General features: G+C 38.7%; 1 protein-coding gene across 3 annotated transcripts in view; it reads left to right on the top strand.

The window, feature by feature from the left end:
* LRBA (LPS responsive beige-like anchor protein) overlaps positions 1 to 24,025 on the top strand; it is a 363,835-nt gene that overhangs the window by 174,983 nt on the left and 164,827 nt on the right. For all 3 annotated transcript variants that reach the window (XM_084204142.1, XM_084204143.1, XM_084204141.1), the window contains 2 exons: positions 14,086 to 14,210; positions 21,278 to 21,424. In XM_084204142.1, the coding sequence (XP_084060268.1) occupies positions 14,086 to 14,210; positions 21,278 to 21,424 (272 nt within the window). The remainder of the gene's footprint in view (positions 1 to 14,085; positions 14,211 to 21,277; positions 21,425 to 24,025) is intronic.

Below are 24,025 nucleotides of genomic sequence, written 5' to 3'. Positions count from 1 at the left end.
TATTCACCCCTTCTCTTCTGAAAAATAACAAAGGAGTGTCAGACTAAGGATTAAGACTATGAGGTCCAGTTTTCAGGGAGCAATAGAAACAGGATCACTTATATCACATTGTCTTAATACAGACATTATAGAAGAAATATTCCTCCCCCAGCTTTCTTTCTCTTACTGTCTGACTGCATTTTCTGTCCTCATTAATTCTTCGTCAGATTTCTTTTCTGACCTTCTATTACTTTTCCCAGGTTTTTGTCCAGTTAATTCTTCATCAGATTTCTTTTCTGACCTTCTGTTACTTTTCCCAGGTTTTTGTCCAGCCAGACCTGGGTTTTGCCCCCCTTTCTCTACTCTGACTCTTGTCCAGCTGATTCCCAATGCTGTCCTCTTTTCTCTGCTTGTTCCCCAGAAGATGCATAATTCCTCTCCTCTCACCTGTTTATCTCCCATGACTTCCACATCAAGATACTTTCTTTGGTGCTTCATAGGCTTTTTGCCTCTGCTGTATCTGGTGAAATAATTTTCTTCTTTGTGCTGTTTATATTGTTGGGGAGATAGCACTGATGAGAGATAACTGCAACTTTCTTTGTCTCAATCTTTCTGGAGTAGCCACTCTAGAGACTTTTTATCAAAGAGAGGGAAAGAGAATATTTCTGAGAGATTTTTTTTTTCTTATTATTGTTATTACTATTTATTTGTAGTAGATAAAATTCTGGACAAGAGGAGTTGGTTTTTGTTGGTCTTTGGGATTAGTGCCTGCTTGCTGTGGACAGAACCCATGGCTGTTCTTGGTGGGTTTGATGCACGTGAGGTCGCAGTCTGGGTGTGATGGGGGCAGCCTGAGAGGCATAACCCAGTGAAAGATGGGCAGCATCTTCAAAGGTGTTTTGCATCAGCAAGCACCTACTGATTGTATACAGACTGTGGACTTCCAAAGCCATTAGCAGGGCCATGTTTGGCAGCTTTGTACAGAAACAACCAAAGAAATACTTTGGACAACAGCTTCTATGTGAAAAATGAACTGAACTGAAGTTCTCTTAACATAGTTGACTTTGACTTGACAAATTTTATTACCAATTATTAAAATATAGTAAAGAGACATTAATATTTATCCTCCAAATCCTCTGCATTGTGCTGTATAGGTATAGTCTTTGTGATAGTTGCAAGTCTGTCTCTGTTCCCCTCACTTCCCCCTTCCCTCATGGGAAATTTTTGGGGAAAATACCATCTTGCAGCGATTAGTATCAAAGATTGGTTACTTCTATCAGATGGTTTGGTAAGTAATCCATAGCTATTGCTGTGATTTGCTGCTTGCCCACATAGCTTCACACATGTATTTCATTTCCAAAGTTAAGCAAAGTTATTCCCTATAAAGAGGGTGAAAGTCTAGATGAAAGCCATCCCTTTTGTGAAAACCATATTCACTATCCTTCTTAGTGACTGGTACAACAAAGTAAATTTTAATGGTGCATGATACTGAAAATGAATCCTGTGACCTTGAGAAGTTGTAGCAGAAGATCAGGTTTTATTTGAATCCTTTTGCCGTTGTTTGCATTACTGTATCTTGAATTTTTAGTTGCAAACTCCAGTACGAGTAGCTGTGTGTATATTCTGTACTTGAGACAGTCCAAATTAAAATTCCTAAATAACTTAAAAAACCCTGAACTGGTTTGTGTGTAAATTAATGTTTTTTATTCTTTTTAGAGCTTGGTTCATGAAAACATTAGTGTTTTTACAGCAATAGAAAACATTTCATTTAATCTTTTCCTTGAAATCTCTTAGAAACTATATAGGCTTTTTATTCTGAAAAGGAAAGTGAAAATATTCAATTTTCATGATGAAATGAAGCAGTCTGTCCTTGATTTTGAGTGTCAGTCTGAATTGACTCTTCTGTCAGGAGAGAAGCTAATTGCAAAAAACCCATGTTTTTCAAGTCTGTTACCACACCTTCTCATTATGGGTGTTTTCTGTGATGGATTTAATATACTTGGTAAACAAGGTTTCTTGAACAAGTTGTGTTACAAACTGTATCAAAATGTTTGAGTTTTTTCATTTTTTTCATCATTGACTACTAAAAAAATGAGTTAGTTTAGCAGGGACAATACATGGTTATTTCTAAAGCTGAATAATGGAGAAAGGTATGACTAGAGATAATTGCAGATACAGTTTATATATGCGGGAGGGAGATTATGTTCAAGGAGGAAAATGTGCATTGTGGTGCAGTACACTTAAATTATGCTTATAAGTATCTGCACCATAATTTAAGAGTGGTGTGGTCTTAAATAATCTTCTCTGAAGAATTTACATAAAACAAGAATTAACATCTCCAGCAAAGAAAAAATTGTGAATTATATGGTTATTACAGAGAACTGTTCTGTTCTCAAATTTGCATTCCATATTTTAAGTAGGAAGTTTATAGTTTTGTTAGGAGTTTCTTTAGTACCTAAAGGATTTCTCTTTTCATTGTCCCAACTATAGTTTTTTGTGAACATTAGCAGTATCACATTCTACACAGATACTTGGTTAATGAACACACAGGTGGAATTCTGTAGTCCAAGAATGAAGATTTCTGGAGAACTCTTTACCTGGGTGCTGAAGGGAAACATTAGAGCATTCCCAGAAATGTGCATAGTTCCGCCTTGTTGTTTTTCACTGCAGTAATTCTTCCCAAGCTTGAGGATTGAGAGCACTGATACTTGGATTTATTTGAAGTGGCTGTAGATGAGTACTTGGAGGAGAAATGCATTAGGAGGAAGAAGGAGTATAAATAGACAAACCACATTAGACTCAGGAAATCCCCTGAGCTGAAAATAGTTGGAAACTGTTGGAGTGCTTGAGGAGAAGTTGTACATGATTGGATCAATCTTGCTCTTCCTTAAGCCACCACTGACATTTTGGTATACAGAATTTCTGGATAGACCTTTGGTGAGAAAAGGTACAGACATTCCTGTGCTCTTTCTATCCTCTGAGTGCATTCATGGCCTCTTCTGCAGGGACAAGGAGCCCTTTGAGTGGTTGATGGCACCACTGCAGTGATGGGGTCTGCCTGCAGCACCGTGTGAGTTACTCTGGAGTCCCTGGTTCTCCTCTTTGATGGAGAGTTTCTTGGAGGTCCTGAGTTGTTTCCCATTGGGAGTGACAGTATTGTTTCCATTTCATTCCCTTCTGTGATGGGATTCCTGTGTTGAGAAGAGCAGCTTAATATTGAGAAAGTGGTTTCAATGTTAGGAAAGAACCTAAAGAGGTATGTTGGTTTTCCTTTTGTTTTGGTCATTTGTGTGTGTGGTTGTTTGGTTGGGTTTTTTCTGGTGAACCTTTCTTAAAAACAAATAACGGAGTAGCTAGATGGAGAGAGAGAAGCTGGAAGCCTTGTCATGAGAGGTAATAATTCCCTGAAGAAGAAACTCCATTCTTTTAAACACACGTCTCTATGGATGCTGATGCAGAGGGGAATGAGGTTTTGGGTGTTATGCTTGTGCTTAAATCACCAAAATGAAAGAGGAAACATTTCCTGGTTTGTTGCTTCTTAAGCTTTCATTTTCCAGTCCTTTTATCAATACTGTTTTATAATGTTGGATTTAACATTTAGTATTAGTCTTGAGGAGGAAGAATGTGGAGGAAAGAATATTTTGGTATCTCTTGTATCAGTTAGAGTGTTTGTTATCAAGTTTCCTGTTGCTGCATTTCTGTCTTGGCATACCTGTGGAAAAGGAGTTGCATTTTCTCGGTTAGCAGCATCTGATGTGCCAGTGTGCAAGGTTTTATCCTGGGCTAAGCCCTAGGATTACTCTATCAAAGGAACCTTGGGTGGTTTAGCACTTTAAGCATTGTTCATTCTTTACTACAAGTAGTTCTTTGGTAGGGTCTGTAACATCGATAAGGATGGCTTCCCCACTTCTGTTTTGCAAATGTCATGAGGGCTTCACAACCTTCCTGACCCTTGGGGCATCACTGGATCTCAAGAGGCAGTTCAGTAGCTTAAGTGGTTTTCATAGGACCATGTCAAGTAACAGTTTTGAACTTGCTCCCCTCTGCAGTGCCTATGAATTGCTAAACTCTTGTCTCCTGCTTTGTTGATCGCATATAACAGAAGAGAAGGTGTATTTGCAGGCTACCATTTCCTTTATTTAAACCTTCAATAAATACAGAATTGTCTGTGTCGACCAGAAAATGGTGCTTCATCATAATTCAGTACTGCGCTTGTTTTTTTCTAGAGATGGTTTGCAAGGCTTTCGAGGGAGAAATTTATTTAATAAGTTAAGCCTTTTTTGAGGGAGTTGAGTCCTGTGCTGGGCTAGGATGGAAACAGGAATCTTGCTCCATGTGCTTCTCAGTGGTCTTGCTGCCTTGTCCTTATTGTTTCCTGTCTCAGAGCGCAGCACTATGTTTGCAGTTACTTCAACTCTCTCTTACATGTGTTCCTGCAATCATCACATAATGAAAGCATTTCCCAGATTTTGCTATCCTCAGATTTTAAGTCCTGAACTGAATCTTGAACAGAAGTGTTAACCTTTAAATCAAATCATATGTGATTTTATTTGATTTTGATTGAGGTCTTTTTGTTTTAAAGCTTTGATTTTAATTGTATCAGAGCATAGAAGAAATGCAGATGATACTGAAGTTGGGTGTCTCTAAGGTTTCAGTATCCTAAACTGCAATCTGAATTGAGAATTCCTTTCACAAGATGCTGTTTAACAGTAGCCAAATGTTCTGTGAACCTTAGAGATTCGCCTGCTCCCCCTTCCATAATTTCAAGCAGAGGTTCAAGGATGTTCAAATTAATTCATGATTAAGCAAGAGGTTGAAAGGGGAATTTCCTTGTGTCCCCAGATGCACTCAAATTCTGTCCACAATAAAAAGATCAAATTAATGTATTTTTGATATTTAGGCATTTAGACACCTCAGGTAGGTTTCTCCTCTCTTTATTATTCTCCGTTAAAAAAAAAAAAAAAAAAAAAAAAAAAAAAAGTTGTACCTAAATCTCTCAGTTATCTTTGTTGTTCCTCTCTGTGGTGGTTGTGGAATTGCTGAGTTAGTTTGGTTAATAGAGAATAATTTTAACTTCCAAAAACACAAACAAAACCAAACCAACCAACCAAAAAGAAAAAAAAAAAAAAGGAAGAAAAATCAACTGACAAAACCCCTCAAAAATCAAATAAAACCACTCAGTTACTCGAGACCTTTCTGGCAGAAGACTCAGAAAAAATATATACAACAGAGAAAAAAAAAACAACTTCCTGTAGAAGAACACGGAGCAAAAATGTATTTATTGAATCAGAGGGGTGCACTATTGCATTTTTATGGAAGCAAGAAAAGTATTCAGCTGTTAAGAGAGCTATAAAAAAAAGATACAGGTTAGCCACAGCTCTTAAAGTGTAGATATATGGGAGTGTGATTTCATCCTGTTTCTTCTAGAAGAGATTAAATATTTGCAGCAGGTCAAATCTAAGAGTTTTGGGAAAAACTTAACTGTAATTCCTGGTTTAATACTTTTGGGGTCAGAACAATGTACAAACAAAGTCACAGAACTGACCAGATTTTCTTGTTTTGGTCAAAAGTTGATCTATATCCACAAATGCTGAAAGATGATGATGTCAAATCCCAGCTACTGGAAAGAATTAATCTTAATCATAATATTTCAATTTTTCAATTAAATATTCCTCACAGAAAACCTGCTGTAGCTGTAATTAGTGGGAAAATAAATAGGAACTTTCTATGCATGTGCTTAAAATGAAAGCATCAGAACCAACAGGAATGGCTAAAGAGATTAAGATTGAGCTGGCTCCTTTGTCATATTGTATCCTTCAACATATTTTTATAATCCAGTGCTCATTTTGGCAAGGAAGGGGTGACAAGTATTGCAGACTAAAATTCGGCATAATCAGACAAAAAGCAAAAAGCCTCCAGCAAGATGTAATGTACCTGTTTTTTGTATATTGTGGGAATTATTGTTATTTTCAATATGAATAGCAGTTTATGGGGTTGATATGAGCTGTAGTTACTTTGCAAAACAAATGTTGTTGACTGCAGTTGGGAGTAGGGTGTGTGAGATTTGCAAAGATTTATGAGAAACTAAGCCAAAGGATCCCGCTGCAAATTTGCTATACGTTCATTCTTCCATGTCTAAATCATGTCTGAATTAATTTTGCTTCAAGCCAAAAGAAAGTTTTCATGTTAACTTCTGGTAGAAAAGTGGAGTAGTTTTCATTTCAGTTAATTTATAATTAATCTTGACAGAAATGCAACATGGATTGAACTGTGTCTCATGGTGTCGTCTTTGGAAGTGCAGCTTTATTTTAGACGGATCATTATAAGATCAGCCTAAGATAAGATAGGGATTGCAGAATACATGATTAGAACTGTACCATGTACTTAAGTGAGCCCTCTTTGAAGTATCAGTGTGCACTGGAATGCCAGCACTTCAAAGAATGCTCCAAAAAGCTGGGGCTGTGGTTAGCTACCAAGGGGTTAATAAAGATCAAAGAAGAGCCTATATAAACTCATACATAAACAGAACTGTTTTTAAACTGGAGGTTAATAGCACCTTGATCTAGGACAGCAACACCTTAAAGGTGGGCTTGTCTTCCCTGACATGGTGCTTTATAATGCATACAGGGAGACTGAAACATTTATAGTTGACATTTTTTTCTGGATTGCTTTTTAAGTGAGGAATTCAAAGCTTGTCAGTGCAGAAAAGAGTCTCTGTGATATCTGAAATCGGCGTTGTTCTTCTGGTTTTGTTTGCATGCTAGTTAGGTGCGAATGGCTTTTTGTATGATTCCATGAAAATGCAGAAATCAGGAGTCCTGGGCAAGGAGTTGTAGCTGAGGTGCCTAATGGCTGAGATAAAGAGATAATCTCCTATTTACTGTATAGAAGCATACTAACAGCATTTCTACTAGTTTTTAAAATGCAAAATTTAGGAATTACATGTCTGTGCTGTTTGTACTGTTGTGTTTGTATGGGGAAATGCAAACATATGTTTAGATTTATATGTTTATATATCTTAGCATATTAAACGTATGTTATGGCAGGCTTCCCTTGCTGATGTTCCCTTCTCCTCTACACTGGGAGCACCTGAGGTTTAAACAGTACAAAGGTCTCCTACAACTGTGCTGAATCCTCAGAGTTCTGTGCTAAGTCCATGCACATGTTGTGCCTGAAGTTCCTAGCCTGCTTTTCACATCTCACATCAAGAGATGCTTTTCACATCTCTTTCTTCTGAAAGACTCAAAGAAGAACGACTCTGCTCTCTCTTCAGCAAATCCAGGAAAACCCCCCCTCCACATGCACGTTTTGATAAAATTGAAGCACAGATAAAGGCAAAGGTCCTTTTAGGAAAAAAAAAAAATCCGTTACAGAAAAAGCCAAGTGTTTTCTTGGAGAAGGTTTAGAAGTAAATAGACTATACTGATTTAGTGGATGACAATACTGTTTCTTGTAGTTGATATTATTCCAAAGAAGTTGTACTCAGTGACCTTGGGCCTTTGTTATGACCAGTTCCTGTTACTGCAGCAGTAACCGTGGCAGAGACTAAGAGCCTGCCTGCGCATGAGGTTTTTTTCTTAAGGATTCCCAGTTTTTTCCATTTGTGACAATCCGTACCCTGAAACTATGGAATATGAATGTCTATGTTTGGGGCAAATGAAGATAACATGAAAAGGCAGAGACTATTAATATTAGAGTATGATTATATGATATGTCTTTTTGATATTCTTCCTCATCCTTTCCTTCCTTTCTCTCACCTGCACATCTCTTTCCCTTATATTTAGTCATATAGTTGCTGGTGAGGCTGCAGGGTGAACAGGTCACTGATATAAAACGGAATAAAAGCAATGAAATCTAATAATCCCAGCTGGTTGCTGTGATTTGGTTTAGAATGGCCATACAAATGCTTGTGTGAATGCAGCTGAGAGAGGGAGAGAGAGTTGAACTGCAACAGGTTGTGCCATTGAAGAATGTATAGGTAAGGCCAACAGCATTTCCAAAGATCTCAATGCACTTACCAGGATTTAATTTATCTTTAATATCCTAATACATTATCAGTGAAGTGCTATGAAATACATGCAGAATGTAGCTGGCTGAGTAATATTTGAGCTGCAGCTTTGACTTCATACTAATCAAATCTTTTCCTGTTTGCTTTGGTAGTACGGGCAAAGTGGGAATCAGATCAGGAACCTGAATTATGGAAAAAGTAATTTTCCCTGCTGCATCAGTACTCTGATTTGCCATGTGGCAAATAGTTGTGCATGGGATCTCTGCATGAAATGTGAAACTTGGTAGTGCTGCTGAGAACTTACCTGTTAACATCGTCAGCGTTTGCTTTGCCATCATCAAGGTCAATGTTTTATATTCCAAAGTGTGTTATATATTTTTTTTATTATGTTACAGGTCAGTAATATATCTAGATTTGTGCAAAACATTGTTTAGATAAATATTTATTGACATGTGGCTAGTAGTATGCTCATTGTGTGGTCTGGTGTAACTTGGTTTTTTAGATCACAGTTTGTGAAAGCTCATTAGAAGAGTATTGAATTGCTTCAGAAAATGTTTCACTTGTTTTCTGAAATTAGCTTTTATCAAGTCAGTTAGTGGAATATACCTTGCATTTTACTATTACATACAAAATATGAGAGATTTTATTCTGGACATCCAGCTGAATGCCTTGGAAATGCAATGGATTTCAATTGCAAGATCAGGCAGCCTCTTACATTATAAGGTGCCCTGCAGCCTGCTGGAGGAATTCCACCAAAGGTTTTGCAGTATTTTCCAGAACTTCAGCACTTTTATCTTCAGCTTGACAATGAAATCAATGCTGAGAGATGAACAGATTGAGGGCAGCCCTGCCCAGAAGGACTTGGAGGTGCTGGTGGATAAGAGGCTGAACATGACCCATAATGTGCACTCACAGCCCAGAGAGCCAAACGTGTCCTGGGCTGTATCTTAAGCACTGTGAGCAGCAGGGGAGGGAGGGGATTCTGCCCCTCTGCTCTGCTCTGGTGACAGCCCCTGTTCAGTGCTGCATCCAGCTCTGGGGTCCTCCTGGTCCAGAGTGCCAAGAAGATGATCAGAGGGCTGGAGCACCTCTCCTATGAGGAAAGGCTGAGAGAGTTGGGGCTGTTCAGCCTGGAGAAGAGAAGGCTCCAGGGAGACCTTACAGCGCATTCCAGAACCTAAAAAGACTACAAGAAAGATGAAGGGGGACTTTCTACAAGAATATGGAGTGACAGGACAAGGGTAGATGGCTTCACATTTAGACGGCAGGCATAGATTCGATATTGACAGGAAATTCTTCACTGTGAGGGTGGTGAGGCACTGGTACCAGTTGCCCAGAGAAGTTGTGGATGCCCCATCCCAGGAAGGGCTTGAAGCCAGGTTGGATGGGGCCCTGAGCAACCAACCTGATCTAGTGGAAGGTGTTCCTCCTCACAGCAGGGAGTTTGGAACTGAGTGATCCTTAGGGTCCCTTCCAACCCAAACAGTTCTATGATTCTGTGATTCAAATGCAAATGTGTATTGTTGGGGTTATTGTAGGTTTTTTTTGGCTTTTTGGCTTTTTTGAGAATAATGTTTGTGTCTATTGCAGAAGATACCTGGTTTGAGTTCTTGAAATGGAAGCAAAAGATAACTAGTTGTAGACCAAGAAACGTTCCTGAACAGTGTTAAAATAATCTGGTTTATTTTTCTTTTTAAAATCCTTATTTTTCCTTGGGCACTGCTATCTGTGTTCTTTGATTGCTTTTTTGTGTCATGTAGAAGGAGCACCTGATATTCTGTACTCGATGAGCCATTGCTCCCAAAGTGTGTAATAAATTATAACCAGAAGAGGGAGTAGACATGTGGTGGTGGTGAAATCGTGGAGCTGCCTTCTTTTAGATTTCCTTTCAGATCTGTACTGTTGCTCCTGATACACGAGTGATGTTGCCACTCTGTTTTTGGCTTTCTATGAAACTAATTTAGCCTAAGTCTCTGTGTTTGAGCATCTACACCTTAGGAATTGTCATCACTGACTGGTTGCCTTGCTGATGGTCTTAGTGAAGAGACCAAGGATTGATTAGGTTTGGAGATTGACTCGCCTGCTTAACTCTACAGTTAGAATTCTGACAAGGAGTATGTAATCTCAGCATTTTTCTGCATGCAGGTATCTTCATGCAGGCCACTCTGTTTTTAAGTTTGTTGTGATTGCCTTTTGTGGAAGGGATTTTCTTGCCTTTTAAGGTTAAAAAGCTTTCTAGATGGAAGAGGTCTTTTAGAGCTCTAGCCATCCTCTGTCTCTGAAGATTTCTGTAACGCTGTGCTCTTTTGCCTTTCTTTGTTTCTCTTTTCTGTTCTTTATTCGTTTATTTTCTACTTTACTCATCTAAGGATCTGAATGGGGTCTTCTGTGGTGTGCTGAAATCTATTCTCACTTAACTGGTAGCTTGAGTACAGCCCTAAGACCTCTCAAAATGTTGCTTTTGTAGGTTTGCATTTTCTCTCTTCTTCCCTACCTCACGCAGTCCCTTTGCAACTCCCACTGGTGTATTGACTGTTTCTTTTCTGGCATGGCAGAGTATCTCAAAATCCACAGTGTGGTAAGACATTACAATAAGTGATTCTTCAGCAGTTGCATTATCCTTTCATTGTTGTCTGGTGTGGCTTATATTCAATTTAAATCTATGAGGGTATGAGGACTAATAGGTAATTTCCATGCCTAAAATACCTTTGCTATGAAACCGTAATAAAACTAGTATGGCAGTTGGTATGTTTTGTCTCCAATTGCCCTAATCTTTGAAACTGGTAGGAAATACAGGTTTGTTGTTCTGATAGTGGAGGTAAATGAGCACTTAGACTATTCCTCACTACCCACAGTGAAGTGACTTATTTTTTTCATGACAGAAAATCCTGAGGTCATTTGAAATTTTATCTCATCTCTCTACAATTTTAACAATGAAGTTAGATGCATTGGAACGAGAGGAAGGTTTTCTCTCAATTCTGAGTACATAGCCTGGTAATTTGGGAAACTGTTGGAAAAATAAAGCAATATAATGGTTATGCTATTTGAATAAAACACTTAATATAAAAGCTTTGTTTCGATTCAGTCAATATTGTTACTAAGGAACCACTAATTACTGTGCATCGTGTTTGAGGGGGCCCTGACAAATCCATGCAAATCATATGATTTATAATTCATAAATCCCTGATCCCCTGAGCGATGTTGCTCTTGCATTTAGACTAATTGAGTAGTTACGTTCATCGATCCAGTCCATATAGCGCCTTTAGTCCATATGGCGGCCTTTCCTGCAGGGCCAGGAACTCCTGTTGTCAAATGTCCCCTGTAGCTTCCCTAAAATCTGCCTCCTTGGCCCTTTGCTTCACAGTCCTTCAGTCTGCCAGCGGTCGGTTCTGCCCAAATTAGAGCAATATTTCTGTCTGTCTCCCCCTGGTTGCAGAGGTACAAAGCATGGTACAGCGTTGCCTTTTGGGGATGGGACTGCAGTGGTTAATTGCTCTTACTAGTAAGGCAATGTGCTGGAGTAGCTGTGTGGTGTACTGGTTTATATTGGTTCAAAAATGCATTTTTCCCAGTAGCTGCTCTCAAAAATGGCTCATTTGTAACAATTAGTCAACACGGGTGTTTATTTTTGGCTTTGCAGTGTTTTGTTGGATGTTTTTCTATGTGGGAAAAGTAGATATTTTTTTTTCCCCCTCATAATGCAGTGTTTGCCAATACTTTCAAATACTGAAATACACAGTCTAAAAGTGGTTGCGTAGTTGTGTGTGATCAATCAGTGCATCACTGAAGGAGATAGAATCCTATGCAAATTTTGTATGCAGGACTGAAAATAAAAGCAAGGGACTAAAGATGTATTATGTTTCAGGATAATATTTCATGCCTGATCATTGTTACCTATTTTCCTAATAATTTTAGCATAGTTTTGTAATGTGCTATAATTGTAATTGGTATCCAGAAGAATGACATCACTTAATTCTATCAAAACTGTGGCAAGGTAGATGAATGACAAATTAATAATTTACCATCTTTGCATAATACTGTAGCCGAGAACACCAGAAGGATTGATGGCAGAAGAGGTTAACAAATTTTAGCGGCTTCCATTAGCTTTTCATTGTCATATGTTTGTGGTGCCGACTGAAATAAGCTTTGTAGGAGATCCCAGTGCGGGGAACTAATTACTCGTGCCGATTGCCACCCTGATGAATAGACCCTCATTGTATCATTCCCCTGAAGACGAGGAGCAGGCTGTGATTCACGACTGCATCCTGGCTGATATTTGATAATAATTTTAACAGATAAATGTAGGAAGGCAGAATGATGAAGTGCCTATCCATGCTCTACGACTATCAAAGGCATGCACATAGCCAGCTGTGTTCTGCTTTTTTTCTGTAATCACTAATGGAGAATTTTAAGTTATTAATCGACCTTTGAATAAACCCATATCTTCCTGTGTATTGTAGTTTTTCTTTGGTTAATTATTCCAAAATCATTGTGTCTTAGAGCAGCCCAATTTTAGCGTGACTGTAATACAGACAAGTGTGAAAATAAGATACTGGGGAATTTGATTCCAATACTTCAGTTTTTTTTCTGAAATTAAGCAATTAGAAAGATGAAGACTAGCACTGCCTTTTCTTTGGTGTTAGAAATAGGCATAGAATTTTAGTGAAAACTGCAAAGACAACCTCCATTTTGATAAAATTATTTTCAGTCAGAATTTTTAATATCTACAAATCATGTTTGAGAGTAGTGTTACACAAATCATTCTGGTTTTTGTTAATACATTTGTTTGAAACCTTGATTTACCTTAAATAATACTAATTTCTGCCTTTAAACCTCAGAACTACGAATGTAGATAGCAAGTGTTTTTAACATTGTGATCTGTAAATTAGTTGTGCCTATTCATTTGTCAGCGTTGACAGGTATACTTTCTATTAGCTGGATCAGAAATGGAATATATATATATCTGCATTTTCATCTATTGTTTCAATGCTGTCTCTGTAAACAAAGTCTGTGTCTTTTTAGTCTGAACATACACATTTTCCAGGTATCATGGCTAAACTATGCCTCAGGTATTTTCTGTTTATTTGCCATACCTGAAATTGGCATTTTCTGTACGTTCTCTGAGCTAAAATACTGTTTTACAGTGGCATTAATTCATGATCATCTAAACAGATAGTTACTGGCCCTTATATATATATGACCATATTAAAAAGATCTACGTATATTTGGAGCGTAAAATGGAAAATAATGAATTTGATATAATGTTTTCTATATGTAATTTTTTAAAGTATGCTTTCTATGTAGCAACTATTACACATCATAACATGTAGTTTTTAATTAAATGTAAAAACACAACTACATAAACCAGAAATGCAATCTGATTTGCTCAAAAATAGATTGCTGTTTCACTCTCCTGGAATAGTTTGTTTAAAAACAGTAAATGGAAAAGAAATGCATTTTCTCATGTTGTTCTAAGCCTCAGGGGCTAAATGTAATGAATATTTTAAGAGATTATTTTAATTAAATTCCTGCACATCTAAACAGAGTAATATTTTATTATCACATACATAACCATGTAACTGAGGTATTCATTAAAGTTAACACTTTCTGGACCAAGAATTCATGGCATGATTTACTGACCTTGTGCAAAAAGGCACAAATTAGGAAGAAAAATGAAGGGGGACAGACTTTGATTAATATAGGTAATGCTATACCATATTTATAATAGCCTTTTCCCTATTCTGGTTTATAAATGCAGTCACTGAGAAAGGTGCCCTGCTGAGGCTGAAATGAGGCTGAAATCGGAGCACATGCCACTAGAGTGTGGGGAAACTGATCACACTGTCAGCAATTCATTTCAAAATGATGTATTTAGTGCTCATTTCACCTTCCAAGAAAAAAGGGAAAGGAGTTCCTTAGACTGGAAGGTGATATTGTTATTTTCAAGGACATACCTAAGTAAAAGATTGCAGAAAGGGGGGGAGGTTAGAGAAAAAAAGGCGAAAGCAGCGCAAACAAGGAGAGCTTTATGCAGAAATTCAGTGCTACCATGCTGGTTGATAATTGCTAACATATGTGGCTCCTCTGTTTCATTGTAGTCGTCCTCGTGAGTTCTGGCGCCTCGACTACTGGGAAGATGACTTGCGGCGCCGGCGACGATTTGTGCGTAACCCCCTCGGATCGACACATCCTGAAGCGACACTCAGGGCAGCCGGAGAGCATGGTCAGTGTAAAATCTGCCTCCTGCCACCAGCAGCAGGTTACAGTACATGGTGGGAGAGGCTGGACCTTCGTCCACGTAGGATGCTAGCAAACAGTCCCAAAGCAAAGGCTTTTGGCGCTGCATTTCGGGCAATGTGTTTTCCATGCAGAGATAACCTGGCCGATCCTTCACAGCAGCACCGCTGGTGTTTGCTGAGCCCCTTCCCATCTCAGCTGGGCTGGGTGGTGCATACCTTGCATACAACACTTAGAGTCCTCACTAGGCAGAAGGAAAGTGGATGCAGTTTTGCCATTAATCCCCGGACAGACTTCTGTGTAAATTATCTGCTTATACTTTAGTAACTTCAGAAGAATTTTTCCTGTTCAAAATCCACACCAATAATTTCAATTAGCACGTATCTGCTTATTGTTACAGATATGTTAAAAGAGAAATAACACTTCTACAAGCTAAACTGTACCTTTGCTTAAGTCCTCAAGCTTTTCTGCAAGAATTAGATATGGATTAAAGAGTAGCAAATGCTGATGCGCAAAGTATTGCTCAAGCAGCAAAATGGTAATAATAATTTCTACCTGGTGATTTTAAAAAAAGGGGATTACTTTTTTTTTTACAGTTGTTACTCCCCATTTCATAATCTGGGATCAGTCCTATGTAAGATGCTACCTCTATTCTAGAGGGGAATGTATTTACCAAACTAATACAATAGTCAGTTTGAGAATTCTATAGTAAATCAAAATATAAACAAGCAAACAAAACCACAACCAAAGCCAGTGAACTTTGGGGTTTAGTTCAAAATTTTATGTCTTTGCTATTTAGTGAGGGTACCCTGATAAGGTAGAAAAGTCTTGTACTTAAAAATAATTTGCTTGTAATAAAAGCTGAGTATCTTTCATCTTGAAGGCACAAGTCATGGAGCAAATAATCTAAATTTTGGGATTTTTTTATCTTTACTAGCTTGTGAATTATTGAATACATAGATGCATGCATATGCTCACACAAATTGTTTGGGTGGATGCAGTTTATGCCAATTTTAGATTGTTTAGAGTGTTGTATGAATGTAGGAGAACATCACTGTCATAAAGTTGGTTTCCGTCAGGCATCTTAACCTCTTGCACTCAGCCTTAAAGAGCCATTTCTGGGAGAAAATGTCTACAATATGTCAGCTGGTATAATGCCAAATGTGACATCAGTCCTCTGAAATAAATGACCATACAGAGAATAGTCAATAAAGTGATCTGAAAGCAATGTTTGTAGGGCCCTACATCTTTGACTAGAGAAAGAAGAACAAGATGTAGAATTAATTAACTCACTTTTTGCTTTGGGGGTTGTTGTTCTTAATATGATGTGTTGTTCCTATACCATGGACTGTAGGGCATTAGGGTTTTATCTGTTTAAAACTCCAAGGATGAACAACAACCTTCCCCCCTTTTAATATTTTCAAGATAAAGTGTACTTTAGGTTAAATAGACCTTGTCAAAGTTTGATGTATTCCAGTTGTATTTTCATATTTAATCTTTATGCTGTTTATCAAAATTTAAAAAAAAATCTTTATTTTTACTGAAAAATAATTAGAGCAACCATTTAAATTTGCGCAACTAATTCTTCCACAAGTAAAGACACAGTAATGCAATTATTCATATTTTATACTAATGTGATATTTTCACTAATCCATGCTATATTTCAAGGGCTTGTGGTATATTAGCAGCTTGTAATTGACAGGACAACAATTTTTGTCAATACAAAGGAAGAATTAATAAAGTGGCTCTACTTCAGAAGTAACTAATAAGCATAGCTGGTAACTAACTCTGGTGATTTAAATATACATAATTGTTTTCTATGTGCCTTTGTATTCAGATTTTAACATCCTTAACAGTCTTCTATTTTGTTGAATTTCCTGATGTTTTATTCTGAATTTTCATACTGCCTTTGTTATCTGTAGTCCTTATGTTTTTTTATCTATCCAGTGAATATTTTAGTTTATCCTAAGTCATTATTTAATATGATTTCTGAAATTATAGATAGTTGTTATCTGCCTAAGTGTGTGTACACATACAACTGTCTTTTTCCAAGGACTTCCACTGGCAAGGTGTAAAAACTATGACCGAAGTACAAATTCAAGTTCAGCTGGAAACTATGTACAATGAATAGGAGGGCAAAGATAGTTGGGATTTTTACTGTTTCATTTTGGATTTGGCTTTCTTGGTGTGTTGTTTTGCATTTGTTTGGGTATTTTTTTCTTGAGTTTTAGAAGGTACAGTTATCAAAAAGCTCAACTGGAGTTGCCATTTGATCAATTTCTTTCTGAATTGTGTTTATAAACTTCTAATATTCACCTAATATTCTGATATATTCATATCAGAAATGCCAGTTGTTCTCAGATTTTTTTGGAACCTGACTTTCATGTTGTAGATATCCCTAGTATTTGCAGAGTATTTGCTCCAGTATGTTATGATTTCATATCAATAAGTTTTCATTAATTATTCCATTTCAATTAATTTTACATGTCTCTGAAGCAAAAACATTTTTAGATAATGTATAAAAGGTTTCCTACTGCCTATTTAAGTTTTTTTCAAAACATCACAGACCAAAGCCTGAAATTGGACATAAAGGATTTTGCCAAAAGGGAGTCAGGGGAAAAGAATGCATAAATAATGGAACAGTACAAGCAGTAACCATGCTTGATAACATGGATTTTAGCTCACTTTCATTAGAAGATACACATTATCAACTGCTTGGTGTCTTACAAATATTACTAGATGTATTCTCCACCCCAGAGAACTCACAGTGTAGGAATCGTCACAGTTTGCAACTGTGAAACTGATTCAGAAACAATTGGAAGCCTAGATATTGTTCAGTAAAACCTAGAGAGGACAACAACAATCAGCTCTGTTGCAGCCTAGTTACGTGTCTTAGGAGCAAGAACCAATCTTTTCCAAGGATTGATTTGATTTGAAGGAGAACCTCTGGTGCAGAGGTGGCAGAATAAATACCTGAAGACTAATGTTCTCTGTTCAGACAATCAATACCAGCCCCATGACTATACTTCTGGCTACCTTCTAGTTAAAAACAAATTTTTTAATTCTGACAATTTAATTGCCATTCCCAAGTTCACATTAACTTGCTTGGGAAAAAAAGGCTTTAGGTAATTTTTCAAAGGGAAAAGGGGGAAAAAAAAAGGATCCTTCCAAACTGGCTATTTATAAAAGTCAGTGTAATGGTGTATTGTGGGGAAAGGAAAGAAAGGTGAAGGTGCTGTGGTAATAAGTTTGGGATGGAAGGAGTTAACTCTTCTTTATTCTTCTTGTCACCTTACTATATAGAAATGGAACCAAAATTGTATAAATGTGGAGGAAAAAAAGAGTAAACCTGTTGCTATTTTGAAATTAACCCCAAAATGCAATTGTGTGAGGGAATCTTTAGCAGCTAGAAAATACTTCGTCAAGCTTTTTAACAAGTGATTTATTGGGGTTTCTAATTGATGTTTGTGAAGAATTTGGGGATGGGGGATTAAAACAGTCTGTAGCATTTCCATTGAGACAATAGGTGGAGTGCGGGGCTTTGTGGCTGCAAGGGACCAGCGAGCGGGTGATCATCACCAGCATTGTAGTCGACTGGTTAGTTTGCTTTGCCTCAGCTAGGAATACAATAGTGTAAAAACCTGGCTTGAGAATGATTGTTTTTTTCCACTGTTATGTTTTTAAAGAAGTAGGGAGAGTAGAGGGAAGCTCCTGGGAGCCCTTTGTGAAAAAAAAATATACATAGTAAGGGTTTTTTTTAGTGCACCTTTTCCTTCAGTTACTTTTCCTGGTATAATTACCAGTTACAAAAAAAAAAAAAAATGTAGGCCATGCCTGGAGATCTTGATCCAGAGGGTATGGTCACACCAACTTAGGCAGGCCTGGCAGAGTAGTTAGAGAAGGCAGAGCAGGGTTTGTGACCTGAAATATGAAATCCAGTGTAATATAACTCTGTGCTTGTGTGGGATTGGTGTTTGTCACGTGATGTCATGCTCCATCATACATCTCTCTAACCAATAAATATATAAAGAGACCTAGACCATGGCCTACCTACAGCAGTGAATTTATCTACAGAAGAATAGGTGAATCCGTGTGGAATGTATTTTGCTCTGTGCAGATATGCATGTAAGTATGAGAGTGTTGGTTGCAGATGTAGTGCTTTATGCACACCAGTACAGAAAAGGCAGATTTGCTTTATTTACATCTGTACAGAAAAAGCAGATTCTGCTTCAGAGTGTGATGTCTCACTGCCTTCCAGTAGCATTGCCTTTCACTAGTTGGTGTCTGCAGGTGTGCAGACAGACATCTTCCTGTGCCTGTGTCTAAGCTGTGTTTAATTTTAACACACATTTCATGCACGTCAGGAAATATTGGTAGCTAGCATCATATGCAAAGAGATGACGAAAGTTTACACAAATGGACTGAAATAATTCAGGGTTTAAAATCTCCTATTGGAAAAGGCACATATATGTGATGTATGGTTTTGAATCAGCAGAATATCAGTAGCTGGGGAAAGAATTAAAATCTAAGTAAGTGAAAAAGATAGCGCAGTATTTCTGTTATCCACTCATCTTTGGTTTGGAAGCTGCTGTACTGATTTTATTTTTTCTTAAAGATTGAAGGACATAGTAACATTTCCGACAAGTTGTACTAAGTATAAAAGTATTAACCTTTGATCTTGGCTCTGAATTCAATCTTAAATAAGAATAGGGAGAGATCTAGTTTGAAATCAGCCTTTTCAGTATAACACAGATTCTAGTAGAGGAAGCAAAAAATGGCAGGTATGTACAGTGCAGATGAAGTTTTTGAAACGACAAATATAGTTTTCCTGCATTAAAAGAAAAAAAAAGACCAAAAAGGAAAAGAAAGAAAATAATTTATTATCTTGGACTTCATCTTGAGGTGGTTTTGTTCTATTTTACTTTTTTTGATCTTCAAGAGAGTGCTGGTAGGGCAGTGACTAAGAGTGCATGTGGTGTGTGTTAGTACACTGATGGTAATTTTACTGCTGCTAACTGAAAATCCTCAAGGGGGAGTTAATTACAGGAAAACCTTCCTAAATATCAGCTGCATATTTTCCATGACAAGAAGGTTTTTCAACTCACATTGAACAACTCCAGAATCTGAGTTATCATTATTTACATGAGCATATTTTGCGAGAAAGTAAAATTTGTGTTTGTACAATGCAGTTAAAGGCTTTGCAGTTATTTTTAAGGCTTTCTTACAAGCGGCAGCTATTGCTAGGGCAAAAGGAGCATGTATAAATTGCATTTTGTTTTGTATGGCAAGTTAAATTTCCTTTTATTTCTGTTTTTGGTTGGTTGGTTTGAGGTGGAAGTTTGTGTTTGCTTTTTGTTGTTGTGGTAGTTTGGGGTTTTTTTTGTAAGGTCAAGGCCTAAACCAAAACCAGTATTTGGTCATTTGGTGGTTGTTGTTGCTGTTATGATGGGTTTTTATAGTTTGGGTTTTGGTCTTTTATTTTCTTCTTTTTTTTTTTTTTTCCTCTCTGGTGAGTGGACTTCATTTTTACCTTTTCACTGTACTGAAAAGTTTTTATATTTGCAATTTACATGCATATATTTACTTATGCAATTTAAACTTTATGTATTGCCACAGGGGAGTCGCTGCCTTCTGTAAATGTTTGCAGATTAACATATTTTTAGAAGGAGCCCGTGGAACTTCAAATCAAGTGTGGCAGCAATCAGAGCGAGCAGTCACCAGTGTGTTGAAGTTAGTTGGTCCTGATGTGTTTGGTGAATGTTTTTCAAACATGGCCGTGCCATGGGTATTCTCAGTGTATCTTTTAAGAAACAGTATTTTAATTTTCAACTTTAAAAAAATCCAAACAAACGAAAAAACCGGACACATACACAGCTGTGTTTTGGCATTACCACAGCAAAACTTAGGCGTAGAGGGAGTAATTACGTCCTTCTTTTCCTTTTTTCTACTCTTTTTTTTCTTTTTCTTTTTTTACACCCCTTTTGATTTTTTTTTTCTTTTTTTGTTGCTGCTTTGAGCCGGTGATTTAAATAGAACAGATTTCGAGGCGGCAGTGTCGGGGGCGATGGGAGCGCTCCCGGGGGCCGTGCAGGGCGGGGATGTCGCTGCCCGGGAACGGCGGGGACACATTCACCGGTCGTGTGACCGTATGCGGGGCAGAACATGGCTCCAAGCATGCTTGGCCACTTCCCTTCCATCCCGAAAATCCCGGCGTGAGCCCAGAACTGCCCCGCGGGAGGCCGGAGTACCGCTGGCTGTGCCCCTTGGAAGCAGGTGCAGGCTGTTCTCCGCCTCCAGCCGCCCTCCCGGGGCAGATTCGCCGCCTCACCCCCTGGCATGGAGGGCTGGGGGCTTTTCTGCCTCACGAACTCGGCTTGCTGCGGACGGCAGCGGGAGGGATGCGGGGCGGCAGCTCCAGCGCCCCTCCGCCTTGTCCCCACCGCTGCCGCGGTTTTCCCGGCGAGCCGGGAGCGGCCCCGGTGCCGGGGGATGCGGGCCGGGAGCGGCCCCGGTGCCGGGGGATGCGGGCCGGGAGCGGCCCCGGTGCCGGGAGCTGCGGGCCGGGAGCGGCCCCGGTGCCGGGAGCTGCGGGCCGGGCCCGCCTGTAGCGCTGCCCCGGGCGGGTCCCGCCGCTCCCGGCCCGTCCTGCGCCTCCTGCTCCCAGGGCCGTGCTCGGCGGTGTCGCGGCGGCGGCGGTCCCGTGTCCTTGGTCGAAGCCTGGGTTTCGGTTTCGGGGTCGGGGTGACACCTCGGGCAGCCGGGACCGTCCTCCAGCTCGACTTCCCAAGGAAGGCTGCAGGGCAAGGGAGCCTGCTGTATCCTTTTCCCCTCTGTCATAAACACTTGAAATAGAGTTGAACGCTGCAGAGAGCGCTGGATAATTTTGAACAGGCTTAATAGGATTAAAACTAGATGTGTCCTAACATTAGAGGATTAAGGCAGGTACTTTCCACAGCTAGTCCTAGGCAGTTTTCTTCCTGAACTTACGTTTAAAAATGAAATTACACTCTTATGTCACTGAGACCTGACAGACAGCACCGTGTCTCATTTCAGCTCCTGATGAGGATATACTTGTCAAAGGAAAGCAGTCCATCAAGAGTCAAGTTTTAGGAAACCAGAACTCAGAAAGTGAGATTCTCTTGGAAGGTGATGATGATATCATGTCATTCATGGAGGAAAGAGAAGTGGAGAACTTGACAGGTAATGTCACCTATCTCATTTTCTCCTCAGCTTCTTCACTGTTGAAGTTCTGATCTCCCCATCTCTGCAGTGAATCATGGTTTGGGATGCATACTGATAATTAACACACTTCCCATAACTGGGTCATTATGATAATTTTCTGTTCACCTCAGATACTGAAGGTTTATTTGAGAAGAGTTGTGTGTTTTCTTTCTCTGCCTTTTTGCTTCTGCAGTAGATATCTATTCTAGAAAACCTTCCTTACAGAAAATAGCTCTACCTTGAAAAGGGCTTCTTTTGTTTTCTTGACTTCATTCCACTCAAATCATCAGACTTAGTGGGACAATTAGGCAAGCTGTCTTGTAATTTAAGGCTTTGGAGACCTTTAATTTTTTTCCTAAGTGTATAAAATTGTACGTACTGGTTATTTACTTGCGTGTAAAGGATTTGTACACTCGCTGGATTTAATTCATTTAAACCCCTTGACATTTCCCCCTGAAGTTCTTTCTCCACACACCATGGCCTCATTAGATTTCCTTTTTATTTTTCCTGAAGAAGAAATACTACTTCTATTTAATAGTACTTCTTCATTCAACTTAATTAATTTTACATAATCACATGCAACCTTTGCTGATGTTGCAAGCTTAGTGGAGTGGGTCCGTTTCTGTGCAGTTCAAAAAGTAAAACCAAAGTAACCAATGGTTCAGAGACTGTGAATTATATCAAGTGTATCAATTACTGTTTGAGGAACATGGTTTTTACAGAGAAAATGCAAACTTTTCTGTGTTCTTTTGCTTCTCATCTGGTATTTCATGTACACTTAATTTAGAGAAAAATATCATTTATTGGATTATTCTGGTTCCCTGAGAAGCTGGTAGTGCACTCTTGCATTGATATCGATCACGCATATGATAATTCACTGAAAATGCTGGAAGTGATTATTTATTGGCATTTTGCTTATCCCTGAACTGCATTCCACTCTTGTTTTTTTTTTTTTTTTAAGGCAAAAAAGCGAAGTTAAAAATGCAGCATAAGGAAAAAGAAAACCTGCATAGGAAGAGTAAAGTAAAATAAAGTCATGTCAGAATGATGTAAAGGCATTTTGCTGTATGAATCTTTTATTTTTCCCTTTCTGCCATGAGCTTCCTTCTCAACAGCCTTTTCCATGTTTCTTTCTATTATTCATTCATTGGTCTGAGTAATACATTCATACTGTAATAGAGGTGAAAGGGGAGTTTAATTATATAATCTTGACAATGGCAATAGGATTAAGAAGTAATCCTTACTAATAAAGTGGTGTGGGTTAGAAATGAAGTGGAAATTGTCAGGGGTCTTCTACAGGACCTGGATTGCCCCAGCTTCTGCATCTGTCTGCTTGCCCTGTAATTGAATGTCTGCGAGTGATTGAAAAAATGTTATTTCTCCTCTGGATTACATGCTAATGTACAGGGGGCAAAGGGAGACAGCAAAAGAACACATAGCTTCTTATTTCGTCCATTTGTGGGGGTGAGCTTTGGGAAATCATGGCAGTTCCGCAGCTATCTCATGCCCATCTGCAGACACAATGTATTTGTACGCTGGGAATAGAGGGCAAAGCTGCTCTGATCTCAGCAGAGCATCTCTTCTTTTGTCCTAGTGGCACACATTGAGATTGATGTGAGATTAAGGACCATCACCCTTCTAACAATCGATGGAAATGACAATTCATCTGAATTTTTTGTCAGTTATTCTCACGTTGATTACCTGAATGTGTGTACCTCATTTATAGCTGCTTTATTAAAACAAAATTGTCTATGTCACTTTAGTATCTTCCTCTGTTTTACAAAACTCAGATGATACTGCAGCCATGTAACTTCATTTCCTTGCCTCTTAATCAGCTGGTTGACAAACATAGCCTGTTTTCATTCTGTATGAGTTAGTTTATATAATGCTGAACCTATTGTTTTCAGTAGTAGTCTGATTTGTCCCTGTGATAAGCCCGGTGGAGATGTGATTATTCCAATAAAAATTCATTCGGTTGGAAACCAACCCTCCAGCTGTTTACTCCCACAGTCCCCGAGCTACACTAACACTGTATGGAATCCTTGAACAATATTTAATGTGGAATCAAAAGCATCTTTAAAACATTTTACTTTAGGCTCTATAACATTGTGTAACCTTAACAATAGATTTCCAGCATCCATGAGGGAACACTTTGCAGTTAGACAACTTTGAGCCTTGACTGCGGTGTTCATCTTTGTGAAATGCTGTCAGAACTTCTCAGTAACTAAAGAACACATCAGACAGTAAGATTTCGAGTGTTTGTGTGTGCACTCTCTATATTTCATGTAACAGAAGGTGTGCAACTCTTGGAGTTTCTCGGACAGAAGATGTGTCTGAGTAAAAGCTGAAGACTGCCATGCTAAAGCCAGCTCTGTGTAATGTATGCAGCAGTTTGCAATTGCAGCTGCCTCAGTGTTCAGCAGCACAGAGACACTGTAAATCTGTTACATATGTTCTTTTCCGGGACATAAAGGGGTTTGCTCTGTAAGGAAGAGCTGTGCTCTTTGCTTTATTTTAATGTGCTTGGCCTGAAAAGTGAATAATTCTTACTCGCATTCTTTTCAGTTTGAACATTGTTGG

This window comes from Fringilla coelebs (assembly GCF_963513975.1).
Source record: "Fringilla coelebs genome assembly, chromosome: 4".
Classification (NCBI taxonomy): Eukaryota; Metazoa; Chordata; class Aves; order Passeriformes; family Fringillidae; genus Fringilla; species Fringilla coelebs.
Note: the sequence above shows the minus strand (reverse complement) of the source record. Positions and strands in the feature narration are given on the sequence as shown.